Source organism: Hipposideros armiger, unplaced genomic scaffold (genome assembly GCF_001890085.2).
Source record: "Hipposideros armiger isolate ML-2016 unplaced genomic scaffold, ASM189008v1 scaffold_14, whole genome shotgun sequence".
In the NCBI taxonomy this organism is placed as follows: Eukaryota; Metazoa; Chordata; class Mammalia; order Chiroptera; family Hipposideridae; genus Hipposideros; species Hipposideros armiger.
Genome location: NW_017731364.1, coordinates 4,516,832 through 4,544,772, shown reverse-complemented (window position 1 = coordinate 4,544,772; position 27,941 = coordinate 4,516,832). Strand labels below are relative to the sequence as shown.

The window sequence follows — 27,941 nt, the reverse complement described above, 5'->3', positions numbered from 1 at the left end:
TAGGTTAACTGTAACAGAGAGTCTGGCTTCATTTTTGATATTTGACCACTGACAACTTGCAAACCCCGCCTCTCTCTCCCCCTTTTGCCCACATCTGGGCAAACTAACAAGAAAACATGTACACTCCTCCCCTTGGTGCCAGACAGAAGTTCAAACCATGCAAATTCCAGCTTGCGCAAGGAAACCCCACTCTGGCCCCACACCAACCACAATACAAAACCAAAGCCACTCATCTCTCCCCTCACTCAAGCCGTTTCAGACCAGCTTGGGTGCCTGCCCTGCTCTCCCCATAATGCCTCATCATGTGAGTAATAGACCTGTTCCTACCTTTTTTATTTATGTGTGGTATCATCATCAGTGTGGACATGAGAATCAATTATTTTTGGCAGGGGTTGGGGGTGTGTACTTGTTGATCCTGCCCTCTACAGGGCAACCGCAAGAAATTAACATTCTGAAAATTTTTGAAATACACTCTGCATCTATGAAGAATGATATTTTGTTGTTAGAAAACGGGGTGGGAGGGCCGGCCGAGTGGCACGTTGGTTAAGAGCTGGCTTGGGATGCCAGAGGGCCCCGGTTTGGATCCCACATATGAGGGCCAGTGACACTGCCTTCTACAGCTAAGATGCTGAACAACAGCTCAACCTGGAGCTGGGCTGCTGTGAGTCGCTGGTGACGGCGGAGGCTGCAGCCCCTGTGGCAGTGGGTTGCCATGGGCTACCGTGTGTAGCCAGCGTGAGCAGCCAGCGTGAGCGGCATTCAGAAGCTGGCGACTAATCTTCCTCACCCAGGAAGAGTGCAATGATGGTGCCAAGTTGGACCAGTGAAACAACGTCCTCCACAACTAGACTGAAGAACAAAAGGACTGCAACTTGTCTGTTCCCCTTCCCCCAATTCCCCAGCGCTGTTCCCATCCCCCAATTCCCCAATAAAAATCTTAAAAAAAAAAAGAAAGAAAGAAAATGGGGTGGGAGAAGGTGGCCCCATAACATAACTTTCTGAAAATTTTCAAAGTAAAAGCTGCCAGGCAATTATGCCAAAGAGTCCCTCCCTGACCCCTCTCTGTCCCCTCTCTGTCCCTTAGCCTCTGCCCTTTGTTGGCCACGCAAAGAGCTTCTTTATGAACAGGAGACACATTATTCTTGTTTTTCTTGACTTTAAAGTGATTTTCTTGAGTCTCATGGGAGCCACTCTTCACAAGTGTTTGTTGACCCACTCCATTCCAGGAACAAATCAGGCGACTCAGCCAGATTCCACATCCAGTGAAAAGTTAAAATCAAATCGCCCTAACAATTCCAAAATGAAATAAATCCAAAACTAACTCTAAAACTAGTAGCTCCAGAGCCCAATATGCTATTTATTAACTATGATTTCTCGGCTTCCAGCCCACCTTTCTGTGCTGTTTTGTGATGTGGGGCCACTTTGCCTCCTTTGCCAGCTGCTCCCTGTCAGGGCAGGCTGACCAGAGGCTGGGGGGAGGAGAGAGAGACATACACTCCTTCCTGAGCTCCTGGGTTCCTATCAGCATTCCCCTAGCAACTGGTCTTCACCCTGAGAGGACAGTTGGTTCCAGTAGCTGCAGTTTTCCATTTTCCCAACACTTTATAACCAGCCTCTTCACGCCTCTGCAGACACCAGCGCCAGCTGGTAGTGCCCCCTCCTCAGAGTTCTACATCCAGCTCCTGGGGCATCTGTCCCATCAGGCAGCGCCTCCCCCCAGAGGGCTAACCCCAGCCATAAGGGGCCACCTCCAACCTCTTCCCTTTGTTCCCTCAGCCCATGGGCTGGTAGCTGCTTCTTGCAATTAAAATCTCAATGATACTTCAATATCTTCTTTTCCTTTTTGCCTTTTTAGTTCTCCAATAGCTGAGTAACAATATTTTATTTTATTTTATTTTATTTTTTAAGATTTTATTGGGGAATTGGGGGAGGGGAATAGCACTGGGGAATCTGGGGAAGGGGAACAGACAAGTTGCTGTCCTTTTGTTCTTCAGTCTAGTTGTGGAGGATGTCGCTTCACTGGCCCATGTCGGCATTATCATTGCGCTCTTCCCGGGTGAGGCAGATCGGCCACCAGCCTCTGGACGGCGGCTCTTGGCAGCTCACACCAGCTGCTGGCCACTCACGCTGGCTGCTGGCCACACACAGTAGCTTATGGCAGCCCACTGCAGCAGGTGCTGCAGCCTACGCTGTTGTCTGCGACTCACAGCAGCCCAACTCCAGGTTGAGCTGTTGTTCACCATCTTAGCTGTGGAGGGCAGTGTCACTAGTCCTCATGTGGGATCCGAATCAGGGCCCTGCTGCACAGAGCTGGTGTCCCAAGCCAGCTCTTAACTAATGAGCCACTCGGCCGGCCCAACAATATTTTATATTACACTGTTTCCATTAAAATAACTGGTATGTGTCTTATCAGTGATTTGACCCTGACTGATAGTAATTCTAAAACTAAGCAATTTTGAAAATAAACTTTAAAATTAAATAAATAAAAACAAAGAACAGGAAAAGAAATTTAAAGGAAATAAAATAATTGACAATAAATATCTCTGAAGAGATCTCAAAACTAAATGACAAGTTTCAGAAAATAAAAAACTCAAAAATTAAGTAAGTCTGGAAATAATTCAGTAACTAAAAGCTAAACAATTAAAAAACTAAATAAATATGAAAGTATATAGCTTAAAAACTATAACTAAAAAATACTGAAAATAACTCAAACGTTAAATAACAGTACAAAATATAGACAAAAACAAAATTGAAAATAACTCAAAATCACAATAATTGAAAAGAATAAGTACTAAAAATAACTCAGACACTAAGTTTAAAAATAATTTTTTTATTTAATTTAAAGTAATTCTAAAAGCTATTTAATTCAACAATAATTAAAGATAAGTAACTGAAAACTTTGAAAAAAGTAATTAAAAATAAACTGAAAGCTACCAAATTAAATAACTGGAACACTAGCTAAAGAAATTAAAATTAATAGCTAATAAAAATAAAAATAAAAGTAAGTAACTATATATAAACGTGAATTTCTTAGAAGTTAACTTGGAACCCACTCTCTCTGAAACTACACAGTCTTGGCACTAACTGACTCGAGCTCCACGAAACAGTCCCCGGGCCTCAAGTCGCGGCCCCTTCCGTGCAGCCGCGGGACCTGACCGGGGCGCCTTCCGGGCTCTGCTGAGCCCCCCGGGGCGCGGCCTCCGCGGAGGTCCGCTCTGAATCCCTAAGCTCGTACACTCCTTGCTGGATCAAAGTTCGGGAAAGATGGAAAGAATCTGGGGGACTGTGGGGGACAGGGGTGGGAGTAGGGACCCTGCTGCCAATGACAGGTGTTCCCCGGAACCCATGTTCCCCATCTCTAACTTCTACTCTCAGGACCGGACTGCTTCGCCTGGGTGGTGAGGGGGTGGGTCTGTGGTCTCCCGGTTCCCTTTCCCAGCTCTGAAATTCTGTAACTGTGACGAGAAGACGTGTCCACGTGGTGTTCCTAGCCCTATCTCGTGTCCTCCAAAAAAAAACCCTCATTGTCTTTTGCTTGATTACCTTTCCACCTTCCGTCCTTCCTCTCCTCCTTTGCCACCCTCCTCTCTTCCTTGCCTCCGCTGCTCTCCCTAATTCCTGCCCACTTCTCTTCTCATTGGCAGCCTCTGCCACATGTCACTGCGCTCCCCGTGGGAAATCCAGAGGGACTAGCCCACCCTGCCTCCCTCTCCGATGAATGGATTAATTGACCAATCGTCACCACTGTGTACCTGGTATGTGCGCAGGCTGTTCCACACTGTGGGGAACAGCAACCCCCACAAATATTGAAGCTGCTCGGTGCCTGGGGGGATGTCAGGACAACCGTGTAAGGGCCTTAGCCCCATTTTACAAACGAGGAAACTAAGATGAGAAAGGAATCATCACTTGGCCGAGTTCCCTTGGCCTGTAAGCCCTGCCGCTGGATTCTATGACATTCCTGCTCTTTACCCCACTCTCTAAAGAGGCATCTCTGCCCCACACTTGCTCACAAGGCAGGTCAGGGAGGCAGCAGAAGGATCCCATAGGCAGCCCCAGGCCCGGCGGCAAGGGAGTGATCCATCCCCAGGGAACCTGTGTGTGGGAGCGTTTCCTGGTCAGGTGAGAATTCGGGGGGTGAGGAAAAGCATTCTGGCAGAGGAATGGCCTTGGTGAGGGAGGGGAGGGAGCTTGTGGTTGGAGGTGCGGTGGGGGCACAGCTATCTCACAGTTATCTCAGAGCAGGCAGCAAGCAAGTGGGACCTCCTGACCTGCTCTGCCCACAGGCCCTCCACCCAAACTTTGCTCTGGGTGTTAGGTCTCTGAATGTCAGAGACGTTGACTCAATGTTAATTCTCTGAGTGTTAGGTCTTAGGGACATTGACTTACAGACAGAGTCATGTCTACAAGAAAACAACAAAATGTCTGTTGACCTGCACCTGCAGACAGAACCCAGCTTGCAATAACAAAAAATGCTCCCAAACAGCTACTGGCATACAGGCAGTCAGCATTTTCTGTTCAAACAATGCTACTGTGACATCACCGCCCCTATATAACCCTCCTCACCCCCTCCCTCGGGACTACAAGTCTCCTTTAGATGCGCAGCCCGGGCTGTAGCCGTCTTTGCTCAGCCTGATAGACGCTCTCTTAATGGAATAGACTTTCTTAGGCTTTCTTAACTTGCCTGACTGTGCGCGTTCCTTTACTGGCCGAACTATCACTGGGACCCTCTCCAGAGCAGGTCAGTGGAGGCTGTGCAGGCAGCACCGGGAGCAGCCGGGCGGTTCCTCTCTTGGAGGCCTCCAGAACTAGGGACGGTTTCCAGGCAGCTGGACGCAGCCCTCTCAGATTGAAGCAAAACCTGGATTAATTCCTGGGCTCTGGATGTGGCAGGGGTAAGGGGTGGAGGGCAGAAGAGAAACTGGCTTATAGCGCCCTCCTCCAGATGTGACTTCCGGACATCCGCAGTGATCCACCCTCGGAGAGGCCTCTTTAGGGCAATCATCCAACTCGGGACCCCTATGCCAGGAGCAGACAGTGAGGACTGAGGACTGACATTCCTGCTGAAAGGCTGCAGAGGATCGGAGCAACTGTGCCCTGACCACCCCCTGCATGAATGCAAGGGCTGTGTCTCGAGGGCCTCAGTGCCCCAAACAATGCCGGTTCCAAGGACCCCCAAATCCAACCAATGGGACACTAGGATTGGGGCCACGCTTTGGCCGCTGTTAGCCATAGAACACTCACAGCCCAGGGGAACTGAATCAAAGAACACTTTTTTGGTAAATTCTGACGTTGACAACAAAATCCTAAAATCAATCATTTTGCTCTAATTTTTTTTCCTATCTTGTCCACTAGATGGCGGAATGGAACCACTCTGGATCCTGCTGGTTCCGAAGCAGCTTTTCCTGTACAGATTTTAAATGGTCAAACTATATTTTTGTTTTGGTTCCTTCCAGATTTTTCTCCCATCTATTGGAAAACAAAGGGAAACATTGTATATACATTTTAGGGCAATGTCTAGCATATAAAGAGGGTCATTTTGACTGATGAATGGAATAGGCATATAATGAGGACCACCATTCCAGCCTAACGGTGTTTAACGGTGGCACTAATATTTGCCATACCCCTTCGTATGCTTTGTTTTTTATTTACCATCTTTGCTGTGGAAGGTAGGGTGGTTTTACAAGCTTCTACTTGGCTGTCTCCACTATAATAGCCCTAGCCCCACAGGCCAAGGAACCAGTGTGGGTTCTGCCAATACTTAAGTATGGCCATTTCAACTGTTCTTTTGGGAACCAGGGAAATAACCAGCAAATGAACTGTGGAGCCAGTGGAACTACCATGAGCCAGTCCTGGGTCAGAACTCCATTTATTACCTGACCCCTTATCCACCCACTCCAATAGGGGAAGTGCTTTGGGTCCCGGGCTATCTCAGCTCAGACCTTGTATCCAATAGACCTTGAAAGGTTTCATATTTCTCTTAGTTATATGAGTAAATGGCTTTGGGAAAGACTGTGGAAATCATTACCTTATACTTTTGACATGATGTTTGCAGGGTTTTTTCATGAGGACCTAATTTCTCCATCAGTCAATGAGACTTATATTGGAGAACTCAGGTCTGGGAATTTAGAAAGTGAACATGATTTTTTATTATTGTGGCTCTGGTAAGCCTCCTGATCATCCAGCTTTGATTTATTTTGGTTGCATAGATTGAGCAACACACTTGTTTGTTGCTCTATCATGTCCCTCAGGATGCTATGCTGTATTGACCACCTCTCTAGCTATCTGAGAGTCAGACCTCCCTGACTGCCTCTGAACTTGCCACCCATGGTGACAACTGCACCTAGCTTGCTTTTGAGATCAAGCATTGCCATCTGACCTCTATTATTTTGGAATTCTATTGTCCTCATTGCTATCAGAAAACTCTATTCTGTCCCAGCATCTCCTACCAACAGCCTTGGCCTACAGAGGACACTGAGCTTCTTATAAATGCTAGAGACACCTGATCAGCACATTCCTTATCACTTTGGACAAGAATGCTATCTCAGGAACAGAATATATCCCACTTCTCTGAATCTTTTGATTACTTCCTCCAGTGTTTGCTACTGCAGTTCTGGCATTTCTACTTTACTTATTATGGGCCATTGCTTCTTCCAAGCTTCCAAGCGCCAACTAAATACTATTACCTGGGGTCTTGCCAAGATATTAAATCCTATGTCATAGGTTTATTCTCCCCTTGCTAACTTTATATTCTGTCCCCTTTCATCCAGCACAGTCCCATACGTGCCTCCTGTCAGTTCATGTTGTCCAGTCCTGCAGCTCCTTTAGCATATAATCCTTTTTCACCTTTAGCCAGTCCAGCATTTCCTCAGCTGGGGTGCATTGCGACTTAAGCCTGGCTATCACTCTGGTGGTCAAAGAGTGGGGTAGTCTGTTGGGGAGTAAGGAGAGATATGTATTGTCTGAGAAGGCAAAAACGTCTACATTATCAAGCTTATACATACATCCCCATGAGAGGAGCATCAGCCTTTAACAGAAAAGAATGGGTTACTTCTGCAGATCAACAGCATTTAGGGAAATATGGAAATTAAGATTTTCAAGTGCATTGATCTAGATGACCCCATTTTAAGTCTCAGCATCCATTCCCCGCTCCCCCCCCCCCCCCCCGCCCAATTAGGGCCTTGACCTTGGTATAGAAGACTTGGTGGGGTTGAGAATTTAAACTTGTCTGGAACTTTTCTACTTCTATAATTTAGTTTTTGGGTCTGGTGCACAGATTTCCCCCCGCCCCCACCCACCAGCTACAGGATATGTGAATAATTTTATATGCTGCCAAATACACTCTCTGGCTTTCACATTTGGTCTGATATTAGCAATAAATCATCCTCAGTCTTTTTTTATAGTCTTTTTCTTTCATTCTGAGTGAGCCCCCCCCCAAAAAAAAGTGGCCATCCAATTCCAAAGCTCTTATAATGACTGTTTCCTAGAACCCCTGAAATATTGGGTTGTCGGAAAAATCAAGACATAGTGTTTCTGTTTTTCGTTGCAAAAATGTGTCATGACTTTTCCGACAACCCAATATTTCATCTGTTGGTGCACTCCCTTCCACAGGCATTCCATTCCAGTTTGCCATTGATGAAAGTTTTAACAACTGCCATAGCATTCCAGGGGCTATCAGTGTTCCACTACCACCAGTGATGGGGTTCTCATTACCAGCAGGCTAGCAGGTAACCCAATTTCAAAATTTCATCTTAAGAGTCTTTTCCAGGGCTGCTTCTTGTGTCAATGCTTATTGGTTTAATTCCTTAGGAATCACATTCTGTGATTTTGAGATTTGCATGCAGGTTTTTTATTGGGTGGTACTCTCGGAACCAACATCTGAAAGGGGTCAGTCAAGACTGACCATTTGTACTGTGATGCAGAGATCTAGAGTCCACAATGCTTGTGACCTGGTGAAGTTGGATATTATTATCAATCTTTTAACTTTTATTAAGCATCTGCACCACCAGATTTCTGGGCAAGGCTCTGGGGTTAAAAGGTGACCATAGCTGCATGGCAAGGTCCTCCCTCTCACCAACAGGCATAAGGTATAAGTTATATGCACCCAAAAGGGGAAGGAAAGACATCTTCTTTAGACGTCTCTGCCCTTAAAATACGCAGTTAGCTCTGCGACGACAAAGCCAGAGGGAGGACAGGGATCTTCAGGGTGCCCTCTTCTGGCGAAGAATCGACTCCACCCTCCCCAATCCTTGTCCTTCGGGGAGCAGGTTGCAAGCCGAATTGTGTCGCCTCAGAAATGCCCGTGAGAAGCCCCATGACTACCAATGAAGTTCACAGCGAGGTACAGGTTATGCAGGCTCGTACCCAAAAAAGAGGGTGGGTAGTTTGAGACCTTGGGTGGACCCGCATACGGGTCCCCAACCGCCCTCGCGGGTGAGCGACCGCGGATCCCTCCCGGCCCATGTTCGCTAAGCAAGCCGGGGAAGCGCGGTCCCAGCGTCTCCTCGGGACTGTCGCCGTTAAGTGCCCTTGCCCTGCAGTCTCCAATGGGAGAAACGCACACGGACAGACTGGAACTTTATTTTCCCCTCTTCAGTCATTCTCGTCCTACTCTACACATCCCTAAACGTCTCTATCGCCTAGTCTCTTTAAATGAAACGGTACAGGAGTAAACGGTCCCCTTAAGCGGATGCCGGAGAGCGCGGCGTACCGGAACTGACGCATTACGTGCCGCGTGTTCCCGCCCACCCTTCGCCGGCAGTTCCGTGGCGGGAACCGAGGCGACTGTGCTGATCGCGGGGAGTGTCACCCTGTCCGGCAGCTCGGGCCTTTCTGCGCCTGCTATTCTCCAATTAGGGAACGGAGCTAAGACTTTGCGACCACCTCGCCCTTTCATCGTCCCGGAAGCCCCAGGAACGAGCCGGCGGTGTCCTCGCTCCAGAGTCGAGCGGCTGAAAGGCCCAGGCAGTGCCCAGGAATACGCGCGGGAAGCCGGGGATAACAGGTGACCAGCTGGAGAAGTTGGGAGTGTTGCCTTCGCCTTCCCTTTCTCCTGCGTCCTGATGGCCCTGTGATGTCTGCCACCTCCGTCGTAGCGCTGCAGCCGAGCTACATCCTACCCCTTCGGGAAATGGTGGCTCAGTGCGGCATCTTTCAGAGCCCGGCACTGAATTGTATTACTGTTTAGCAAAACTGGCAGGGATGGAGTGATCCAATAACGTTAAAAACCTTGGCTGTTGACAGTTACTAACAATTTTATTTATTGAGTATACACCCATATGTCAAGCACAGAACTATGTGTTTGCTAAATTCTTTTATTTAACTCAGTTGCCTTATGGAATAGGCCTTAGCTCTTTTTACATAAGGGGAAGCTGTGTCTCATAAATGGTAATTCAGTCATCAAATATTATGGAGCATCTGTTATAGACCAGTCACTGCACGAGGCCTGGGGGGATACAGCAGTGAAAAAAATAGAATTGCCACTAAAGCTGGGAGTTTTCTAGCAAGCTAATGATGCCTTTCCATCCGTAAAAACAGCCTTCTGCTGCCTGGAAGAATGTTTACCTGAAAGTTAATAGTGGTTATTTTCTGAGTGAGATTTTTGTCTGAATTTTTTAAACTCCTCAGGCTTTTCTGCGTTGTTTTGACTTCTTCAAATGAGCATGTTATCAAAAAACAGCTGTTTCCATTTTAATAACAGATTCCCCAACTGGACCAACCTTCCCCAGAAAAAAGCCTCTGAAGGTAGTAATTGGCCCTGCCAGTAAAACAGGCCCTTGAATGGAGGTCTAGGCCCAAGGAAAAAAGCGGAGGTTCTTGTTTGTAGTATCAGCACTGCTGATACACTAATTCCTGAGTCCATTCCAGACTCTGAGCTAGAGCTAGGCCAGAGACTGTAGAAGCCCATGTAGAGGTAGAGTTTGGCCATTAATGACATTTATTGAAAGGTTTGGAACTCTTAAAAAATTTACCTTTATTCTATAACTCCGTCATTATAAATAGATTCTAAATTTCTTAAGCACTTTGGCCTCTTTTATATCCTTGTAGCTTTCAGTACACTGCATTCAGAGGGTGATAGGTCATGGGGTGATATCCTTTATTTAATAAGTAATTATTGAATATCTTTGCACAAGGTTAAGTGTGCTTTCAGGCCGTACTTTTTCATAATGGTTTCAAATGAGCTTTTCCTTTTCTGTCTTGCACCTGGTCAGGGTGAAGTAACCATGCAAGCATTTCTAAAAGGCACATCTATCAGCACTAAACCACCATTGACCAAGGATCGAGGAATAGCTGCCACTGCCGGAAGCAGTGGAGAGAACAAGAAAGCCAAACCTGTTCCATGGGTGGAAAAGTAGTAAGAACGCTTGTGTTTTTGTTGAAATAGTTAATAAATTACATCTCTAACCAGTTTTGATCACTTTTTTTTTTTTAACTTAAAGGGGTATGATTTGCTTTACTTAGATGTTGTCCTTGAAAATCACCCCATTGTGTAAGTCATAGAACCTTGGAACTGAAAGTTACTTTAGAATGATCTAGTTTAATTCCCTTATTTTACAAATGAGCTAAGGTCTTCTCTGTAGCTCAGGTCTATGGTTTGGTCAGGAGTTCTACTTAAGTCCAAATAATTTGTTCCCCTTTCATGACTGATAGGTGCAAATTGTTGGGGTTTTCTTTATAATTTTTTGCAAAAACAACACTTAAAGTGGCATTTAAATTTCAGTCAGCTAAATAATATTATGACAAGTAGCTGTAATCCTTGGTGTAGCTTCTGTTATTACCAACAGTTTGCAAATAGACCAAAAGGCCCTCATGTTTTGTTTGACACAACAGTGCTTTTAAAAATGGAAAATATCACATAAAAATCTAGATTTTTTTAAATTAAAAAAAAAATTATACAAGGGAGAAAAATTTAGATTTTTCAGCTTCTCAAGAGATTAGGCAACACTAGATGCAAATTCCCACCTGACAAGTTAGATGGACTTGAATACTGCTTCTCATTTTTGAAAGGTTATATGTTACTCAATGGTTAATAGTCCCTATTTTCTCTTCCCTTATACTCTGCCTTTTTCATATTTATTATTGGCCTGGCCTCTGCAGGTATTTGAATATGAAATTCTGGTTTATAACATACACTGGTTTTCCGAGAAAACATTATCTAACATGAAATTCCGCCTGGCACTGACCTGATTAATCAGAAAAGGATGGTTCTAAGATGAGTTTTTGATTAGTTAACTAAGCACAAAGTCTAATTTTAGGGTTGGAGTATAACTGTTCTAACTTTTAAAATCACGAATTATTTAAGATAAAAATTATGTTATACTTCATATTGGTTAAACTTATTTTGTTAGCCCTCAATGAAGTGAATCGATAAGCATTTTTGTGTGCAATTAGGTGATGGAAGAAATTGATACTAACCAATTAACAACATAATAAGTACATTAACCAAAATAGTTACCTATTCTGAGATTACTAAATAGTTCTTTTTCAGTTTAGGTACGTGATCTTGTTAAAATATAATATTACTTTCTAGGCAAGTGTTCACTTTAAATTTTTAACCAGTTGGCATTTGTGGTGTAGTAAAGTAAAATCCTTTTAATTTTTGTAAGTATAACAGATGTAAACCATGTATCTAGAAAAGTGATAAATGACTTCACTCCTTCAGTATGTATTTGCTTAAGGTAAATACAAATGGGATTTGCATCTATTATACTTCCAGTTATGAAAGATTCTCATTTCATTACCAATATATGAGAATTATCATTGGTAGTTTAGCAAACAGAACACTTACAGACTTTTCTGTGGTTACTAGAATATACTAAATAACCTCTTTTTTATTTCCAGTCGCCCAAAATGTGTGGATGAAGTTGCTTTCCAGGATGAAGTGGTTGCAGTGCTGAAAAAGTCTTTAGAAGGAGCTGATGTGAGTAGTACATGATGTTTAATGTCACTGGGAAATTTAAGACTTAATTTATTCACCCTTTTCCTTCCTTTAAATGCTATGCTATATATACAGTAGGCCCATGATGATGATTATTTGTACAATGGATGATTAGTTTAACAAATATTTGTTGAGCATCTCCTATTCTATCCTATGGCATTGTTATATAGGACCCAAGCATAGACCATTGAGCAAGACAGGTACACAACATTGTATTTCAATATTTGTATACTTGATTGCGTGCTCACCACCCAAAGTCTAGTTTCCTTCCATTACTGTAAATATTTGATCCCCTTTACCCATTTGCCCTCCTCCAACCCCCTTCCCCTCTGATAACCATCATTTTGTTGTCTGTATCTGTGAGTTTGTTTTTGTTTTAGCTTGTTTGTTACTTTTTGTTTTATATTCCACATGAGTGAAATAAAACACTTTTTGTCCTTTTCCATCTGGCTTATTTCACTTAGTATAATACTTTCAAGATCCATCCATGTTGTCACAAATGGCAATATTTCATCTTTTTTTTTTTTATGGCTGAAGTATTTTACTGCACATATATACCATATCTTTGTCCAGTCATCCACTGAGAGATACTTAGGTTGTTTCCATGTCTTGGCTATTGTAAATAATGCTGCAGTGAACATAAGGATACATACATCTTTATGAATTAGTGTATTCATATTTTTTGGGTACCCAGAAGAGGAATTACTGGACCATGTGGTAGTTCTATTCTTAATTTTTTAAGGAACCTCCATACTGTTTTTCATCGTGGCTGCACCAATTTATATTTCCACCAACAGAATATGAGGGTTCCCTTTTTTCCATATCCTCACCAATACTTACTTCTTGTCTTTTTGATAATAGCCCTTCTAACAGGTATGAGGGGATATCTCATTGTGGTTTTGATTTGCATTTCCCTAATAACTAGTGATCCACATAGTTCTTGGATGCACCTTATATATCAGACTGTTACATAATGTAAGTAAGGTTTAATAATTTTACCATGTTTTAAAGAATTTAAATTAATGTATGTGATAGTTAATCTGGATGAATCGTTACAGAAATTGAGGTTTGCACGGATCAAAATAATAGTTATAACCTTAAAGCTGAACAAACCTAGGAGTTTTTTTGGCTTTGATTTTTTAGTGAATCTCATAATTTGTATCTTAAGTTATATGTTACCAATGTAACAGTCTTCTAATTAATATATTTATATGCTGATTTGTTTATTTGGCATGGATTGAATACTGTACGAGATGCTGATAAGAATAGATATGCATAAATATGAATAGGTTCTTGACATTCTTAAGCTTACCATCTAGTAAGGTAGACAGGTATTTTACGATTAAACCCAACCATTAAAAAATAAATAATTGCTAATTGCATCAAGTGCAACAAAGACTGATGAGAGAATAATAGAGACCCCCTTTAGATTGGGTGGTCAGGGAAGGCTTCTGACATGTAATGCAGTAGGAGTTGGCCAGGCAGACTAAATGAGTTAGACCCTAGCTTATGGGGGACAGCATTATGTGCAGGTTATAACATGCTTAGCTGTTGGAGGCTGTTGTAAATTGGAGCCTAGAAGGTAAGTAGGGTGGTAGGCAGATCATGGATGACCTTGTTGGTTAGGGTAAGCAGGTTGATTTATTGGTTTGTCTGTTTTAGTTTTTCTACATGGAGTAGGAAGCAAGTGAATAGTTTTAAGTAGCAAGCAGAGTGACATCTGATTTGGGTGAAGAATGAATGGATGGGAAGGGGGTTGGGTTAGGCAAGAGTGGAAGCAAATCAAACTGTACTGTCTAGTTTACTACGTGCAGTGATTTCCCTACATAAAAGGACATAGTGAAGAATGTACAGTTTCATAACAGAGCTCATTAGAATTTAATACGTTTATTACTCTGTACTGTAGATCAGTTGTCTGCTTGATAAGGAGCCAAGCTACCTAGACTTAAGATATAAAAGAAGATAAATGGTTAATTTTATCTTATCCTTTCTTTCTCTGATGCATTCTCCCTGATGTATGCAGGCCTCCCGACGGTACATGATGAGGTGGAGCAGCTTGCCATTTCACAGATGCTTAGTATTCTTTTTTTTTGATGCTTAGTATTCTTTTTTTTTTTTTTTAGCTGAGCCATCCTGCTACCTGTTGGCAGCTCAGCGGCTGCTCAGCTCAGGCCTGGACTCGAACCGCTGTTGCTCGGAGCTCAAACTCTTGAGTGAGCTCTTAACCAACTGAGCCACCGATGCTTAGTATTCTTAATCGTTCTATCCTTGCAACTTCAGCTCATCCAAAGCCCTAATATGTCTTTTTACTCCTTTTTGCTCCATATTGGCCAGACACAATTGCTCCTTTGGTTTATTTCTTCTTTGAAACACCTGACATCTTTGTAAAATATAAAATCTTGCCCAATCCTGAGCAAAAGGGTGGGATAGGGAACTGACAGAAGCCTGGGGTTCCCTTTAGAAATAAAAGGTTTCTGATTTCAGCTTTGAAAATTCTACCTAAGTCAATTAGGTATAGAGCAATCATAAATATGATTCAGCTTAAGATATTAGAAATACATCTTGGGGGAAAAGTGATAGTATTATATGAAAAAGCAGGATTTAAAACTGTTATTATGATACCAGTTATATTAAGAAATCTGTGTATTAAGACATATGTGCCTTCTCTATTAGGGAAGTTACTGCACTGTTCCATAGACATTTTCAGTCATCATTTTCATCTATTGTGCCAGAATACAATTTTTTTTTAATATAATAAAATTTAACTTCTACAGCTTCCTAATCTGTTGTTTTATGGGCCACCTGGAACTGGAAAAACATCCACTATTTTGGCAGCAGCTAGGGAACTCTTTGGGTAAGTTGACATCTCTCTCCCTTTTTTTTAGACTTGACACTGAAAATCTCTGGTACTGCTTTTGTTTCTCTAAAAATATGCATTTGGTTTCTCTGTGAAGTTGTTGGGTTTTTTTGTTTCTGAATTTTTTATTAGTCTGGTTGGGCCCATTTCCAGCTCCTCCCCTCCAATAAATTAGCTTGCTTACATCTTTTGTAACCTTCATTCTGAACTTTAATTTGAATGTAATACAAAATTTGAATGTAATACACAGAGAGCCTTGTGATTTTTTTTCATCACTTTAACTTCTTCATTATGACTTTGGAGCCCAGAGGATCCAACCTATCTCATGTCGATAGTTTCATCACTCTCTTAATGATTGTGTTCACATCTGTGTCATGAGATAGAGTCTGTTGTGTCTGATGCTACTGACCCACACACCTCCTCTTCTTGAGTTCCTTCTTCCTCTGGATTTCCCAGGCCCCGCCTCTGAAGTGGCTAGGCCAGATCCTTGCCCTCAAGCATCCTGAGTGTAAGCAGAGTATGTTATAGCTGATGCAGTATGATTTCAGGTACAGCAGAAAAATCTCTATGAGCTACTTCTTAGATTCCTCTTCCTAGTGACTGTCTTGGTTTAGCCAACCATTGTATAGGAGCCCTTTACCTAGAAAAAGATATATCAGCCCAGGTCTGATACCCATGCATTATGCACCAGCACAGCAAAGGATCTTAAATTTATCCAGAATTTTCTCATCAGGCTATAGCCAAAGGATACATCTGAAATCTTACATGTGAAAATAATTAGATGCCTCTGCAACCATCAAATATGTAAGAATAATTAGTTTTATTGAAACATGAAGGGAGAGAAAAGATGAAGCTGCTATAAACCTTATATTGTTATGGACAGCAACTTTTGCTTCTTAAGGAAATTATAAAAGAGGTTTGTTTGATTATTCCACTGTTATTAGTCAGTAGATCCAAACTGAACCAGCAGTAGCAATGTAGTCTTAATGAGATTATTAAGTAGTTTATTATTACTCTAGATTAGGTCAGTCCAAATGATAACTTCTAAAATATCCTTTTAAAAATAATGCCTGTCCTTATAGAATTTACTTTAATTATAAATTCCACATTTGTGGAATATATGTGGTTTTAAACTAGAAAATATATGCACAGAGCTTCTTAAATGTTCATGCCCATAGAAAAATACTTAGGTTATGTATTGCAGCATTATTTAAAATTGTAACATTTAAAACCATAAATGGCTAACAATAGAAGGATGTTAAATAAGTAAATGATGGTATAGTTGTAGGATGGAATGTCACATAGCTATTAAAATGGTATTTACAGTGGTTCTGATGACATAGCAAGATGTTTATGATACAATCCTAGGTGGAAAATTGATTTAAAATTTTATACATCATGTGATATCATCTACCTTTTTTTTTAAAGCATGGAAAAAAGCCAAGAGGTTAACTGCATGTCTCTGCAAAAGAAAATACAGAAGTGATTGTGTGCCTTCTATCCATATTATGTATTAGGTGGATTTTGAACTACTGCAGAATGTGCAAGCATTAAAATGTGGTTTAAACCTGGGTTACTTAAGTGCTCTATGATATTTCATATTTGTTTCCTTTTGACATAGGCCTGAACTTTTTCGATTAAGAGTTCTTGAGTTAAATGCATCCGATGAACGTGGGATTCAAGTAGTTAGAGAGAAAGTGAAGAATTTTGCTCAATTAACTGTATCAGGAAGTCGTTCAGAGTAAGTAAGCTCACCTCCCCTTCTCTGTACCATGTCATTGCATTTGTTGAAACTACATGTTTCTGCCAAATTTACAACTCCTTTTTCTATTTTTATCTAAATTATTCAAACCCAGAAATGACCTTTCATTGTAACATTTTGTTTAGCTGTCAAGGGTTTTTCACTGACATTTTGTCTAAGGAGTATTTATTAATTACATAATTTGGTGTTATAAAGTTCTGTAAGATTATCTTAAGCTTTAGTGTATATTTCATAATTAGGGTGACTATATAAGTTCTTGTCCAAATTGAGATGTTTTTAGAGTGAAACAGCAGGTATTATTAATAATTAAATAGGACTGCCCTGAGTTAAAAATGGTATTTAGTCAATTTATACTCCTTAGGTAACAAAGGTCCAAAATTAAAGTTTTGGTACCTGGTATATATGTAAATTTATATCAGAGTGCACATTAAGTACTTGTAGAAAGTGAATGACTAATTTTTGGTAGCCACATTGATTTGACAATGCATATAAATCACATATCTGATAAGGCACTTAGATCAAGAATATATAAAGATCTCTTACAACTCAATAATAAAAAGACAACCCAATTTTAAAATGAGCAAAGTATCGGAATAGATGTTTCTCCAAATAAGATATACAAATAAATGGCCAATAAGCTCATGAAAACATGCTCATAAACATCATTAGCCATTAGAGAAATGCAATCAAAACTATGATGAGATCCCACTTTACACTCACTAGGATGGCTATAAATAAAAAAGACAGTATATAACACAACTATTGGCAAGAATGTGAAGAAATTGGAACCCTTATACATTGCTGGTTGGAATGTAAAATGGTGCAGCCACTTTGAAAAGTTTGGCGATTCCTCACAAAGTTAAACATAGAGTTACCACATAACCCAGCAATTCTAGTCCTAGGTATACATATACCTACAAGAAATAAAACATATCTATTCAAAACACGTACACAAATGTTCATAATAGCATTATTCATAATGGTCAAAACATGGAAACAACCCAAATATCTACTAATGAATGGACAAATAAAATGCAGTATATCCATTTGCCATATTGGCAATAAAAAGAATGAAGTAATAACACTACAACAGAGATGAACCTTGAAAACACTATACTAAATGAAAGAAGCCAACCACAAAAGACATTATACTGACATCATGATTCCATTTATACGAAATGTCCAGAATAGGCAAAGCTTAGAAACATAAAGTAGACTCATGATTGCCTATGGCTGGGAGAGTTGGAAGAGTAGCGACTCCTAATGGGCATGGAGTTTCTTTTTGGGATGATGAAACTGTTTTAAAATTAGATTGTCATAATGATATCTGAATTATAAATTTTAACTCCTCTGTTTCTCTGAATCAGTGGGAAGCCTTGCCCTCCTTTTAAGATTGTGATTCTGGATGAAGCAGATTCTATGACCTCGGCTGCTCAGGCAGCTTTAAGACGTACCATGGAAAAAGAATCTAAAACCACCCGATTCTGTCTCATCTGTAACTATGTTAGTCGGTATGTATATTGCCCTGACAATGGATGCTAGGCAGCCTTATTTTGATAATCCCCAATTAGGGAGAGAAAAAACTTAAATGTTTCAAGGCTACGTAAGGCTACGTTAATTTCTTCATCGAATCTTGATTATTCTTGATAAAAATGAGTTCTTTGAGGGAAATTCTTTAAACACTGACTTTTTTTCCCAATCTTTTACAGAATAATTGAACCTCTGACCTCTAGATGTTCTAAATTCCGCTTCAAACCTCTGTCAGATAAAATTCAACAGCAGCGATTACTAGACATTGCTGATAAAGAACATGTCAAAATTAGCAATGAGGTAATTACTAATTCCTTGATGAATTCTTATGAAGAGGCCCTGAAAGGAGTCCTATGTGCGTTTCAATTTCTGATGCCAATTCTTCAAGCAAAGTTAAGCTAAGTGAGCAACAGTTGGAATGTATAGGCATTACAGGTTCAGTCTTTCAGTTACTTTTAGAAGTTTAATAGTATTTCAAACCCAAAACTGAGATTTCATACATATAATGCATCTTCTGCAACAACAAATCTGCATGACACGATTTGAGTCCCTAGCTAATACTTCAAAAACTAATTTGGTATAAAATTCTGGTACAGATGGTATAGGCCTCTTAGTCATAACAATTTAACCCTATTTGAATTGTTTTATGTGATCAAGAAAATAGGATGAGAAGTATGGAACATATGTCTTTGCAAATGTGTTTCAAAGACAAGAGATTTCGTCTCTGTCCTTACATCGGACTGATGCTATCTCCATGAATTCTTCCACTAAGGACCAATAATATTCCTTCAAAAACAGAAATGAATTGTTTCTAGGCTAAAATAATAGTGCTTTTCTCTTTACTAAAGCCAAAAAGTCTAACTGACCATTAAGGTAAAAAAAAACTTTTCTTTTCAGGGAGTATCTTATCTTGTTAAAGTGTCAGAAGGAGACTTAAGAAAAGCCATTACATTTCTTCAAAGTGCTACTCGATTAACAGGTGGGAAGGAGGTCACAGAGAAGGTGATCACCGATATTGCTGGGGTAAGAGTACTGATTATTCTGACATTCTTTTAGGTGGCTTTTACAAAATTTTCATCCAACAAATATATACAGAATGCTTATGTGCTTAGTCCATTCAGGTGGCTGTAACAAAATACCATAGGCTGAGTGGCTTATAAACAAAACAGAAATTCATTTCCTAGTTCTGGAGGCTGGGAAGTCTAAGATCAGGGTGCCCACAGATCCAGTGTCTTGGTAAGGAACCGCTTCCTAGTTCATGGACTCCTGATTTCATAGATGGCCTTTCTCACTGCCTCCTCCTGTGGCAGAAGGGAGCTGAGGCCTCTTATATGATAAGGACATTAATCCCATTGAGGGGCACTTCACCCTCAAGACCTAATCACCTCCCAAAGGCCCCATCTCCCACAACCCCCTTTAGGGGTTTTTAACATGAATGGGGGGTGGGGGGAAGCGCACACATTTATAGCATGTGCCAGTCACTGGCTAGGAACAGCGTAATAAGGGAATAAATAACCTGGGAGTATCAGGGATGTGGTGAACGATTTGAGAGATATATCCATTCTCATAAATCTATTCTGATTAAGAGGTCATATACGAACAGCGAGCATATAAACAAGCAGCATATTCAACTCATAGAAAATGGAGAACCACTTGTCTTTGGATACTCCCTTGTCAGGCCTCACCTCAGGACCTAGAGTCCCTAAGGCATTTTTCACACCATAATGAAACTTGATAGGCATTTGTGTTGGTCCCTTTGTTTTCTGGATAGAAAGGTCTTTTCAGGCTAATGAATGTCATTAGTGGCATCTTTACTTGGAGAAAGGACACTTCCCCTTAAAATTCCTTTTCAAGCTACTTGTTTGATTTTAACCACTGCTCTTGAGGAATTACAGCAGTTGGGTTATCAGCCAGTTACAGTGGGGAGAACTTGATCATCCAATTTCATCATCATGGGTCCAAACTAAAAGAAGCAATTTTTGTACACTCGCTAGAGCCGATTTGATTTTAAAAGGAATATGCACCACCCTGACAGCATAGTAGTGACTGGACATAGCCAAGGCAAGAGATTATCTGGAGAGCACATTTCAATTTCTAGCCTTTTATTTTCCTTTGCCTTCCCAGGCATTCCCAATTCAGTATCAGGAGAGCCGTTTTGTGCACAAAGAACCACCCAAGCACGGAATAAAAGGGAGTTGTGTAGGCTTGACAGAGTCCCAACCCGTCACCCCAAAAATAATTTTTAACTTTTTAGGTAATACCATCTGAGACAATTGATGGAATATTTGCTGCATGTCAGAGTGGCTCTTTCGACAAACTAGAAGCTGTGGTAAAGGTAAAACTGCTTTATTAACTTTGAGGGGGAAAGTTAAATCATACCACATATCAATTTTTCCATTACAGGACTTAATAGATGAGGGTCATGCAGCAACTCAGCTTGTAAATCAACTTCATGATGTGGTTGTAGAGAATGATAACCTTTCTGATAAACAAAAGTCCATTATTACAGAAAAATTTGCTGTAAGTAGGCACTTTTGCACATTTCAGCAAAATGTTTATACCTGAAAGGGAAATTTAAGGGACATTTACTAACATTTCTTTTTCTTGTAGGAAGTAGACAAATGCTTAGCAGATGGTGCTGATGAACATCTGCAACTGATCAGCCTCTGTGCTACTGTGATGCAACAGTTAACTCAAAATTGTTAAAATTACTCAATTTATATTTTCTTTAAAAAATAAAATGACTAAAGCACCTTTAAAGTGAATATACAATTTATTTAACATTCAAACTTCATTAAGACATGTGCAATATGGCAATTTTACTGAGGGTTTAACCCTACCTAGAATATGATTGCTTGCTGGGGCTTAGCAACAGGGTCCAGTTCACACTTAGCACTAATTAAATACTTTATTGAATAAATACAATACCAAACAAAATGCATCCAAATGCTCTCTAAAAAAAAAAAAATCAATTTTAAAGGCCTTTCTATTCAGGCTAATGACAAACACAGTAAAGGCAGATAAGCTAGTTTAACATAATTGGCTGATTTTATACAGCACTTATATCTTTTAGTCCACAAGTATATTATTAAATGATAGAGAACATCTAATACAACCATTTCTACAGAACTAGGAAATAAATTTCTAAGAAAGAAAGATTTTACAGACCCCATCTTTTATACCCAACCCCAACAGTCTAACTCTAAAGAGGATAAAGCCAATGACTTTCCTCACAAGAGCTCACGACTAAAGTCGCTTTGCTATCAAAAATCTGTATTTCTGATCCGTTATGAGCATTGAGACAGGATTCAAATTCCCAAAGAAAGCACAATGCACGTTGTGATCGCCTATTCAGCAACAGCGGGCACTGCATTCAAGACTATCTCATCCCAGGAATTAAATAAGGTCAGCCACATTCATAGGCATTTCCTCCACTGTAGTATTGTAGAAAGTCTCAATGTCACGAAGAATCCTCTTGTCTTCTTCAGTAACAAAGTTTATAGCCACACCTTTCCTCCCAAATCGACCCCCTCTGCCAATTCTGTGTAAGAAAAGAAACCAGCAATTAGTGTTGTTACTTTTGCGGGTGTGAGCTACTGAACCTGATGATCCATGTTAACCACCAGCTGCTGTTTACTTATCAAGGTTATAGTTCGCGCTTCTAATTGCAGCACTATCTGCTAATCAATATCTAGAGAAAGAAGTCTTCCTTTGCAGTTAGTGCCAAAAGGATTCAAGGCTTGTCTGGCTGCAAAATGAGATTTTATCAGGCGTCTTGAGCATTATTACTATTTTTAAAGCAGATGACAGTATTGTGTTTGGGGTAGTGAAATTTAAAAGCCCATACCAAAGCGGGCCAGCCAAGAGCAGATGTCAGCCTGGGACAGATGTAAACACCAGGGATAAAACAAAGAATAGTTATGCAATCCATTTCGACGCACTTCTGGAACTGTAAACTGTAAATACAAATGCTACAAGGTTAACTATTGTCTAAAACTTACTTTTTCCAGTGGGAAAACAAGTATTTGGTATGGTAACCCAAACTCATCACTGCTTTTTTGCTCAGTTTCACACGTTGTAACTCAAATTACTCAAACGTGTTTACCTCCAAAACAACTTTCTACCTTCCTGATAGAAACCAGACAATACAAACCACCTAATAGGCTATAATATACAAAAATGCCTTGGCCGGAGCAACTTAAAATATCAAATAATCATGACAAAAGAAAAACAAATATAAATACCGACTCGCTCTTTATTCAAACAGTGTGCTGTTTCGCTTATGATTCCACGTCCTAAATTACGTCAACGCCGTTTCTGAGTGCCATCTCGTCATCAACTGCGGCTATCGACTCCTGTATTTTTTAAAAAGTCTTTTTTTACATCATATAACAAAGTACAATTCAATTTATTTAGGGATAAAGCCACTATAACTAAACCAGGGACTGCTCAAATTGCTACCAGACGACACCAAGAAAATCCCAACTATAAAGGAATCACCAAGAAAGCACATGGACACAAGAGCATCACTAAAAATAAAGTTCAAAAATAAGCTAAGACCAACAGATCTAAAGCAATCTAATCCGTATGTATGCAAGCCCACAATTTGGGCAACATTTACAACTGTTTTCCCACTGTACATGACCAATCTTCCCAAGTACGATTTTAATTACTTCCTACCAAGTTTATTGTCTACTGAACCAATTTCCTGAGTTGAGGTAACGTTTCAGACAAATCAGTCGACAGAATAAAAAGCAACACATGAACTTGTTTTACCAATACAGTAACAGTCAAGGTGCCACCTACTCACCTGTGAATATAATTTTCACGATTGGTGGGTAGATCGTAGTTTATAACCAATGACACTTGTTGCACATCAATCCCACGAGCCTGAAATACAATGGTTATGTTTAAATTCTAATTAAACTAGACTTCTAATGTAGGCCACAAAATAGTAGTGAACTATATGTTTAGTGATATAGCCCACTGTGGAGCGTGGTCTTTTCTTTATTCTCCCAAATAGTCCAAGTTGGTAAAGGTTATTGTAAACCTTCCCCCAAAAAACAACTTTTGGTACGATTAAGAAAAACAGCAGTTAAGAGACTTACCAACAAGTCAGTAGTGATCAGAACACGGCTTGACCCTGATCGGAATTCCCTCATGATAACATCTCTTTCCTTCTGGTCCATGTCACCATGCTGCAAATTAACAAAACTTAATTCCAGAATCACCAGTCAAATGAGTATTATTTAATTTTACTGATATGTATGAGACCAAGCGTCCCTGGCTGCTACAGGAGTATTAACAGACAGGTATAGTTAAGAAACAACTTTATTTTGAGCAGGGGGAACGACAACACAGCACTTAACAGCTATATTGTAGTCTGAATCCTGCTTTAATGAAAACATAAATATCGTAATTACCATTACTAGCTTAGAACACCTCTTACCAGAGCAGAAACTGTGAAGTCCCTGGCATGCATTTTCTCAGTGAGCCAGTCCACCTTGCGCCTTGTATTGAGAAAAATAACAGCCTGTGTGATCGTCAATGTCTCGTACAAGTCACAAAGTGTATCCAATTTCCATTCCTATAGTATTTCCAAGAAAAAGTTAATCACTAAAAACAATTTAATTTCCAACTTAAAATCATTAGAAATTAACTGTTAAGATGGGTAAAGACATATTGCACCAAATCTTAAGACAAAGGACACTGGACATTAAGAAAGAGGTCCACCCCAGTCTTTACAATCTAGTGCAGTTACTTTTCTTCTTGTGTGTACTCTGCTAGCATTATTACAAAACCCAAGATGTGATCCTAGTTTCTGCAATTTTAGCACAGTGCTTATACAAGAAGGTCAAAAAAACCTGGCTACATTTTTATGTTTAATTAGACACATTACCTCTCTTTCAACATTAATATAAAACTGCTTGATTCCTTCAAGAGTCAATTCTTCCTTTTTCACCAGAATTCGAATTGGATCTCTCATGAACTTTTTGGTCACTTCCAATACATCAGTTGGCATTGTGGCAGAAAGCAACACCACCTTAAAAAGACAATGATGTTGTCACACACGTAGCACAACTTTCAAAATACTCAAGAAAACATGTTTGAGGCCAAGCGTCTCTGTCTTGCTATGGAATTGTGCTAGACAGAGATAGTTATGCATCAATTGCTTTAAGCAGGGGGAACGACAATAAAACACTTCAGTTGTATTGTAACTATACCTGCATTAAACATAACCACCTCCACATATAGATGAAAAGTAAAGCTCACCTGAATACTTGTATTTAATTTTTGGAAAATCTCATAGATTTGATCCTTAAACCCTCGGCTCAACATTTCATCTGCTTCATCCAAAACGAACATTTTGATCCATTTTGGAGCTGTTAAAAACAAAGTCATACTATCACCTCTACATTCTCAGGGATACTATTTGAATTTATAATAGCAAAAAAACTTATGCTCTCAATAGACAAAAATGCTTACAAAGGTATCTTCTGTTTAACATATCAAACACTCTCCCTGGTGTACCAACAACAATATGTGGAGCTTCAGCCTGCAGCTTCTGCATTTCATTTCGAACATTGGTTCCACCAATGCAGGCATGACAAGTTGCTCCCATGTAGTCTCCAAGAGCCAGAATTACCTTTTGGATCTAAAAGCAAAAAGCCTTAATTATTATCCAACAGAATTACAGGCTGTGATTAAATCAACTTCTAAAGCATAATGGCAAATATCTGGTCTGCAAACAGCTTTTATGCATGCAACGCACTTAACTACTTCCAAGCTTAAAATGCAGACTGATCTAACTGCTTCCAGATAAAAGTCCCTTAAATTGTCTTTCTTACACCTTGTCAAACTTGGGATCCTGTTGCCCCAGGTACCAGCTAGATTCATAACTAAAAACATTTCCTTCATTACTCTTCATTGTGTAACAAAGTGTAAACAGTGGATCAAGCTCTGCAATTACAGCTAGGACAAGATAACTTTTCCCACAAGGCAGTGACATATACTCTTGACTTTGACAAAGCCTAGTTTTATTAGCAATGTTTCCTTCAAAGCCAATATAGACAGCAGTGACTTTGAAAACATCATGCACCAGAGGCATCACAAACTACTGAAGACAGTCAAGTGGTAACATGTCACTGCAGTTTTCATGTTGTACAACTGCATTCAAACTTAAAAATGGGAATGGATCCAAGTCCACCCTAAACAGAAAGCTTTGGTTTCTCCATATTATAACCCTGCAAACCGTACCTGCACACCCAGGTTCCTATTTACTTTCAACAAAAACTCCCTGCATGCATGGACAGTTAGTTAAAAGGAGGGCTCTGATAGGACCAATTTATACTAAGTTTAAAATTTTTCAGTTGTGAAACCTGAAACCTATGCAACACGCAAGCAGTTTTTTTGAACTACACTATCAATACCTGTTGAGCCAGTTCTCTGGTGGGGGCCAATACTAGTGCTTGGGTCTCCTTGAACTCAATCTCCAACTGTTGCAGGATGGAAATAGCAAATGTGGCTGTCTTGCCAGTACCTGACTGAGCTTGAGCAATCACATCATACCCTAAAAAAAGTAGGATACATATTTACCGATCCCACATCAAAACGTCACTTCTACTTCACACCATGTATTCCATTTGGAACATGAATTATGCCCAAATAATCAAGTGATCAGCAATGAGTATTCTCTTCATTTCAGGTCAGTCCCGAAAGATGATTGCCATCATTTCACTTTAAGGAATACAAATAGGTGCTAGTCCCCAAGTTGTTCTTTTCCCTTTTATGGTGCAGGTCTATGTCAAACAGTGACTTTTTTAAAAAAGTGCCAAGTTCTTTTACCTTTAATACAAGGAATAATAGCTCTCTGCTGAATAGCTGAAGGCTTCTCAAAACCATAAGCATAGATGCCCCGAAGAAGAGACTCCTTTAAATTCATATCATCAAAGTTATCAACAATTTCATTCCAGTTGCTCTATAAATTAAAAATAAATAAATAAATAAATAGTATGAACCAACTCACCTTTCCAGAATTTCAAAATCCACATACAATTTCTTACCTCGATGACACCATCGGGGTCCATTCCCTCTGGGCCTCCATGTTCTCTGCAAAGAGCAACGCAGTTAGATAACCATTTCCCAAGCCATCCTAACTGCACATTAGGGGGATGGTCCTTTACGACCAGGCATCAGGTTACCCTCCCCCTCCTTGCACGTGTCCACTTCCAACTAAAACAGCAAAGGAAGCTGGTGGTGCAGGGCACGTAATTCACTGTGCACCTGCCCAAAGGCTGAGAACCCAGGGAGGGCGAAAAGGCCCCACGGACACTGGCTTTCCCCCAAGCCCGTGCGCCAGGTGCTCCCGTCTCGGCGGCGGGCCGTCTCGCGAGAGCTCCACGCGCGGAGCTCCGCCCCTTACACTGCGCAAGCCGGGGTGATTGACGCGGGACAAGGCCTGGTCAAGGCTATGCCAACGGCTCGCCGAGACCCCACTGCTGCTCTCTGGTCCCAGCGCTCCTCCAGGCCGCGGCGAGTGGGCGCCGCTGTCACCCTCCCCCCCCGCCCGTTCTCTCCCCCCACCACCCCGACCTACAGTCTTAACACTTCAACTCGCGCGACCGGCTGCAAATAAAGCTTTGGGCCCGGGTTACACTGTACCGAATGCGGACTGCGCCACTGCTTTAACTAAATGTCGGGCTCCGTACAAGCAGGGGAAAAATCCGAGATCTCAAAGTATCTTCAGGAGAAAAAAACACCCTTCAACCACTCCGTTTTCGTACCCTTGTCCTGTGTTCCCTGCAATCCGGGGCTCTACCCATCATGGAAGCTTCTCGAAGGACACAGGGGTCCCTTACCCCAAGGAAACGCCTATGAACCCGGAGTTCCCCTGCCTCCACGCCAGCTACTACAATTTCCTCTGGCGCTACATTAGCTTCACCACAAAATACCACCACCGACAATGCCCCGTACCTGTTATAATCCGCGGAGCCACCAGACATGTTCCGGAAAACCACTCAGCGCCCGACTGAAAAGACAGTCAGACCACCCCACCCGTTTTTTATAGGCTCGCTGCCGGAACCCGTTTTCTGCGGAGGAATTTTCTCGTCGTTCTTCATTAGCCACAAAATTGTGATCCTGATGTCCTTACCTCAGAAAATATCCTAAGAAGGTCGGTGGGAAAATCCAAGTTCGTTATGTCAAGATATTACAGGGTCGCTGAGAATCCCTGGACCGTAGGAGAAGGAAGGGACTCTTTGCTTGGCGGCGGAAGAATATTGCAGTAAGCTCATCGAACGAACCGCGTTCCCCTCCCACCCTGCTCCTACGGGGTTTCCGCGTCCCTGAAGCAGAGGCGGCCCGGGGGAGCCGGGCAGGACCGCGAGGCGGAAGCCTAAGGCGCGCTGCGCACTGGCCCGCCCAGGCTTCCCCCGGGGCAAGAGGGGCCGAGCTCATTTTTCGCTGCTGGCGCTTGGTGCCGGGGAGGCAGGCACCTCCACATTCTGCACTGGAGGGAGATCGGGTTTTTCCGCCCGATTAAATAGCTGTGGGAAAAGGTTATTTAGTCACGATAAAGAGCCGCCTGGCTTTAAGCCCGAGCGTTTAACATCCATTCAGATTTTAAAAGTGTGAAACTCTTGCTAGGGAAAATGTCGGCCACCCAGCACGCCCCAGAAAACCCGGTTTACCATACATTGTGCGGGGCGAGAAAAAACGTGTATCAGTTGCATATGTCTCTGGAGTGGTCAATTCCATTCTCATGTTGCTTCTAGTCTTCTCTCGCTCTCTTTAAAATAATGCTAATAATTTTAACAGGTGTGAGGAATACCTGATAAATCATTGTAAACTTTTGCAAA

At 41.2% G+C, this 27,941-nt stretch overlaps 2 protein-coding genes across 4 annotated transcripts; one reads left to right on the top strand and one right to left on the bottom strand.

The window, feature by feature from the left end:
• The first annotated feature begins 262 nt into the window (after positions 1-262).
• RFC4 (replication factor C subunit 4) lies at positions 263-21,052 on the top strand. 2 transcript variants are annotated; one of them, XM_019669173.1, is made up of 13 exons: positions 263-304; positions 7,609-7,724; positions 8,265-9,001; positions 10,209-10,351; positions 11,839-11,917; positions 14,710-14,789; positions 16,414-16,533; positions 17,922-18,065; positions 18,264-18,384; positions 18,982-19,107; positions 20,339-20,419; positions 20,488-20,604; positions 20,695-21,052. In XM_019669173.1, exons 4-13 carry the CDS (start codon positions 10,221-10,223, stop codon positions 20,788-20,790), a joined length of 1,095 nt encoding a protein of 364 aa, XP_019524718.1. In that variant the 5' UTR covers positions 263-304; positions 7,609-7,724; positions 8,265-9,001; positions 10,209-10,220; the 3' UTR covers positions 20,791-21,052. The 2 variants fall into 2 exon arrangements, with proteins under 2 accessions (XP_019524718.1, XP_019524708.1); XM_019669163.1 differs by lacking the exons at positions 263-304; positions 7,609-7,724 and having other exon boundaries at positions 8,112-9,001.
• Positions 20,839-27,164, bottom strand: EIF4A2 (eukaryotic translation initiation factor 4A2). Of its 2 annotated transcripts, none has more exons than XM_019669144.1 (11): positions 27,058-27,164; positions 26,148-26,193; positions 25,930-26,062; positions 25,515-25,654; positions 24,571-24,739; positions 24,358-24,467; positions 23,984-24,127; positions 23,534-23,671; positions 23,193-23,282; positions 22,895-22,974; positions 20,839-21,625 (listed from the first exon to the last, which is right to left on the bottom strand). In XM_019669144.1, exons 1-11 carry the CDS (start codon positions 27,084-27,086, stop codon positions 21,481-21,483), a joined length of 1,224 nt encoding a protein of 407 aa, XP_019524689.1. In that variant the 5' UTR covers positions 27,087-27,164; the 3' UTR covers positions 20,839-21,480. The 2 variants fall into 2 exon arrangements, with proteins under 2 accessions (XP_019524689.1, XP_019524697.1); XM_019669152.1 differs by lacking the exon at positions 20,839-21,625 and adding an exon at positions 22,363-22,439.
• Between the last annotated feature and the right edge of the window lie 777 nt (positions 27,165-27,941).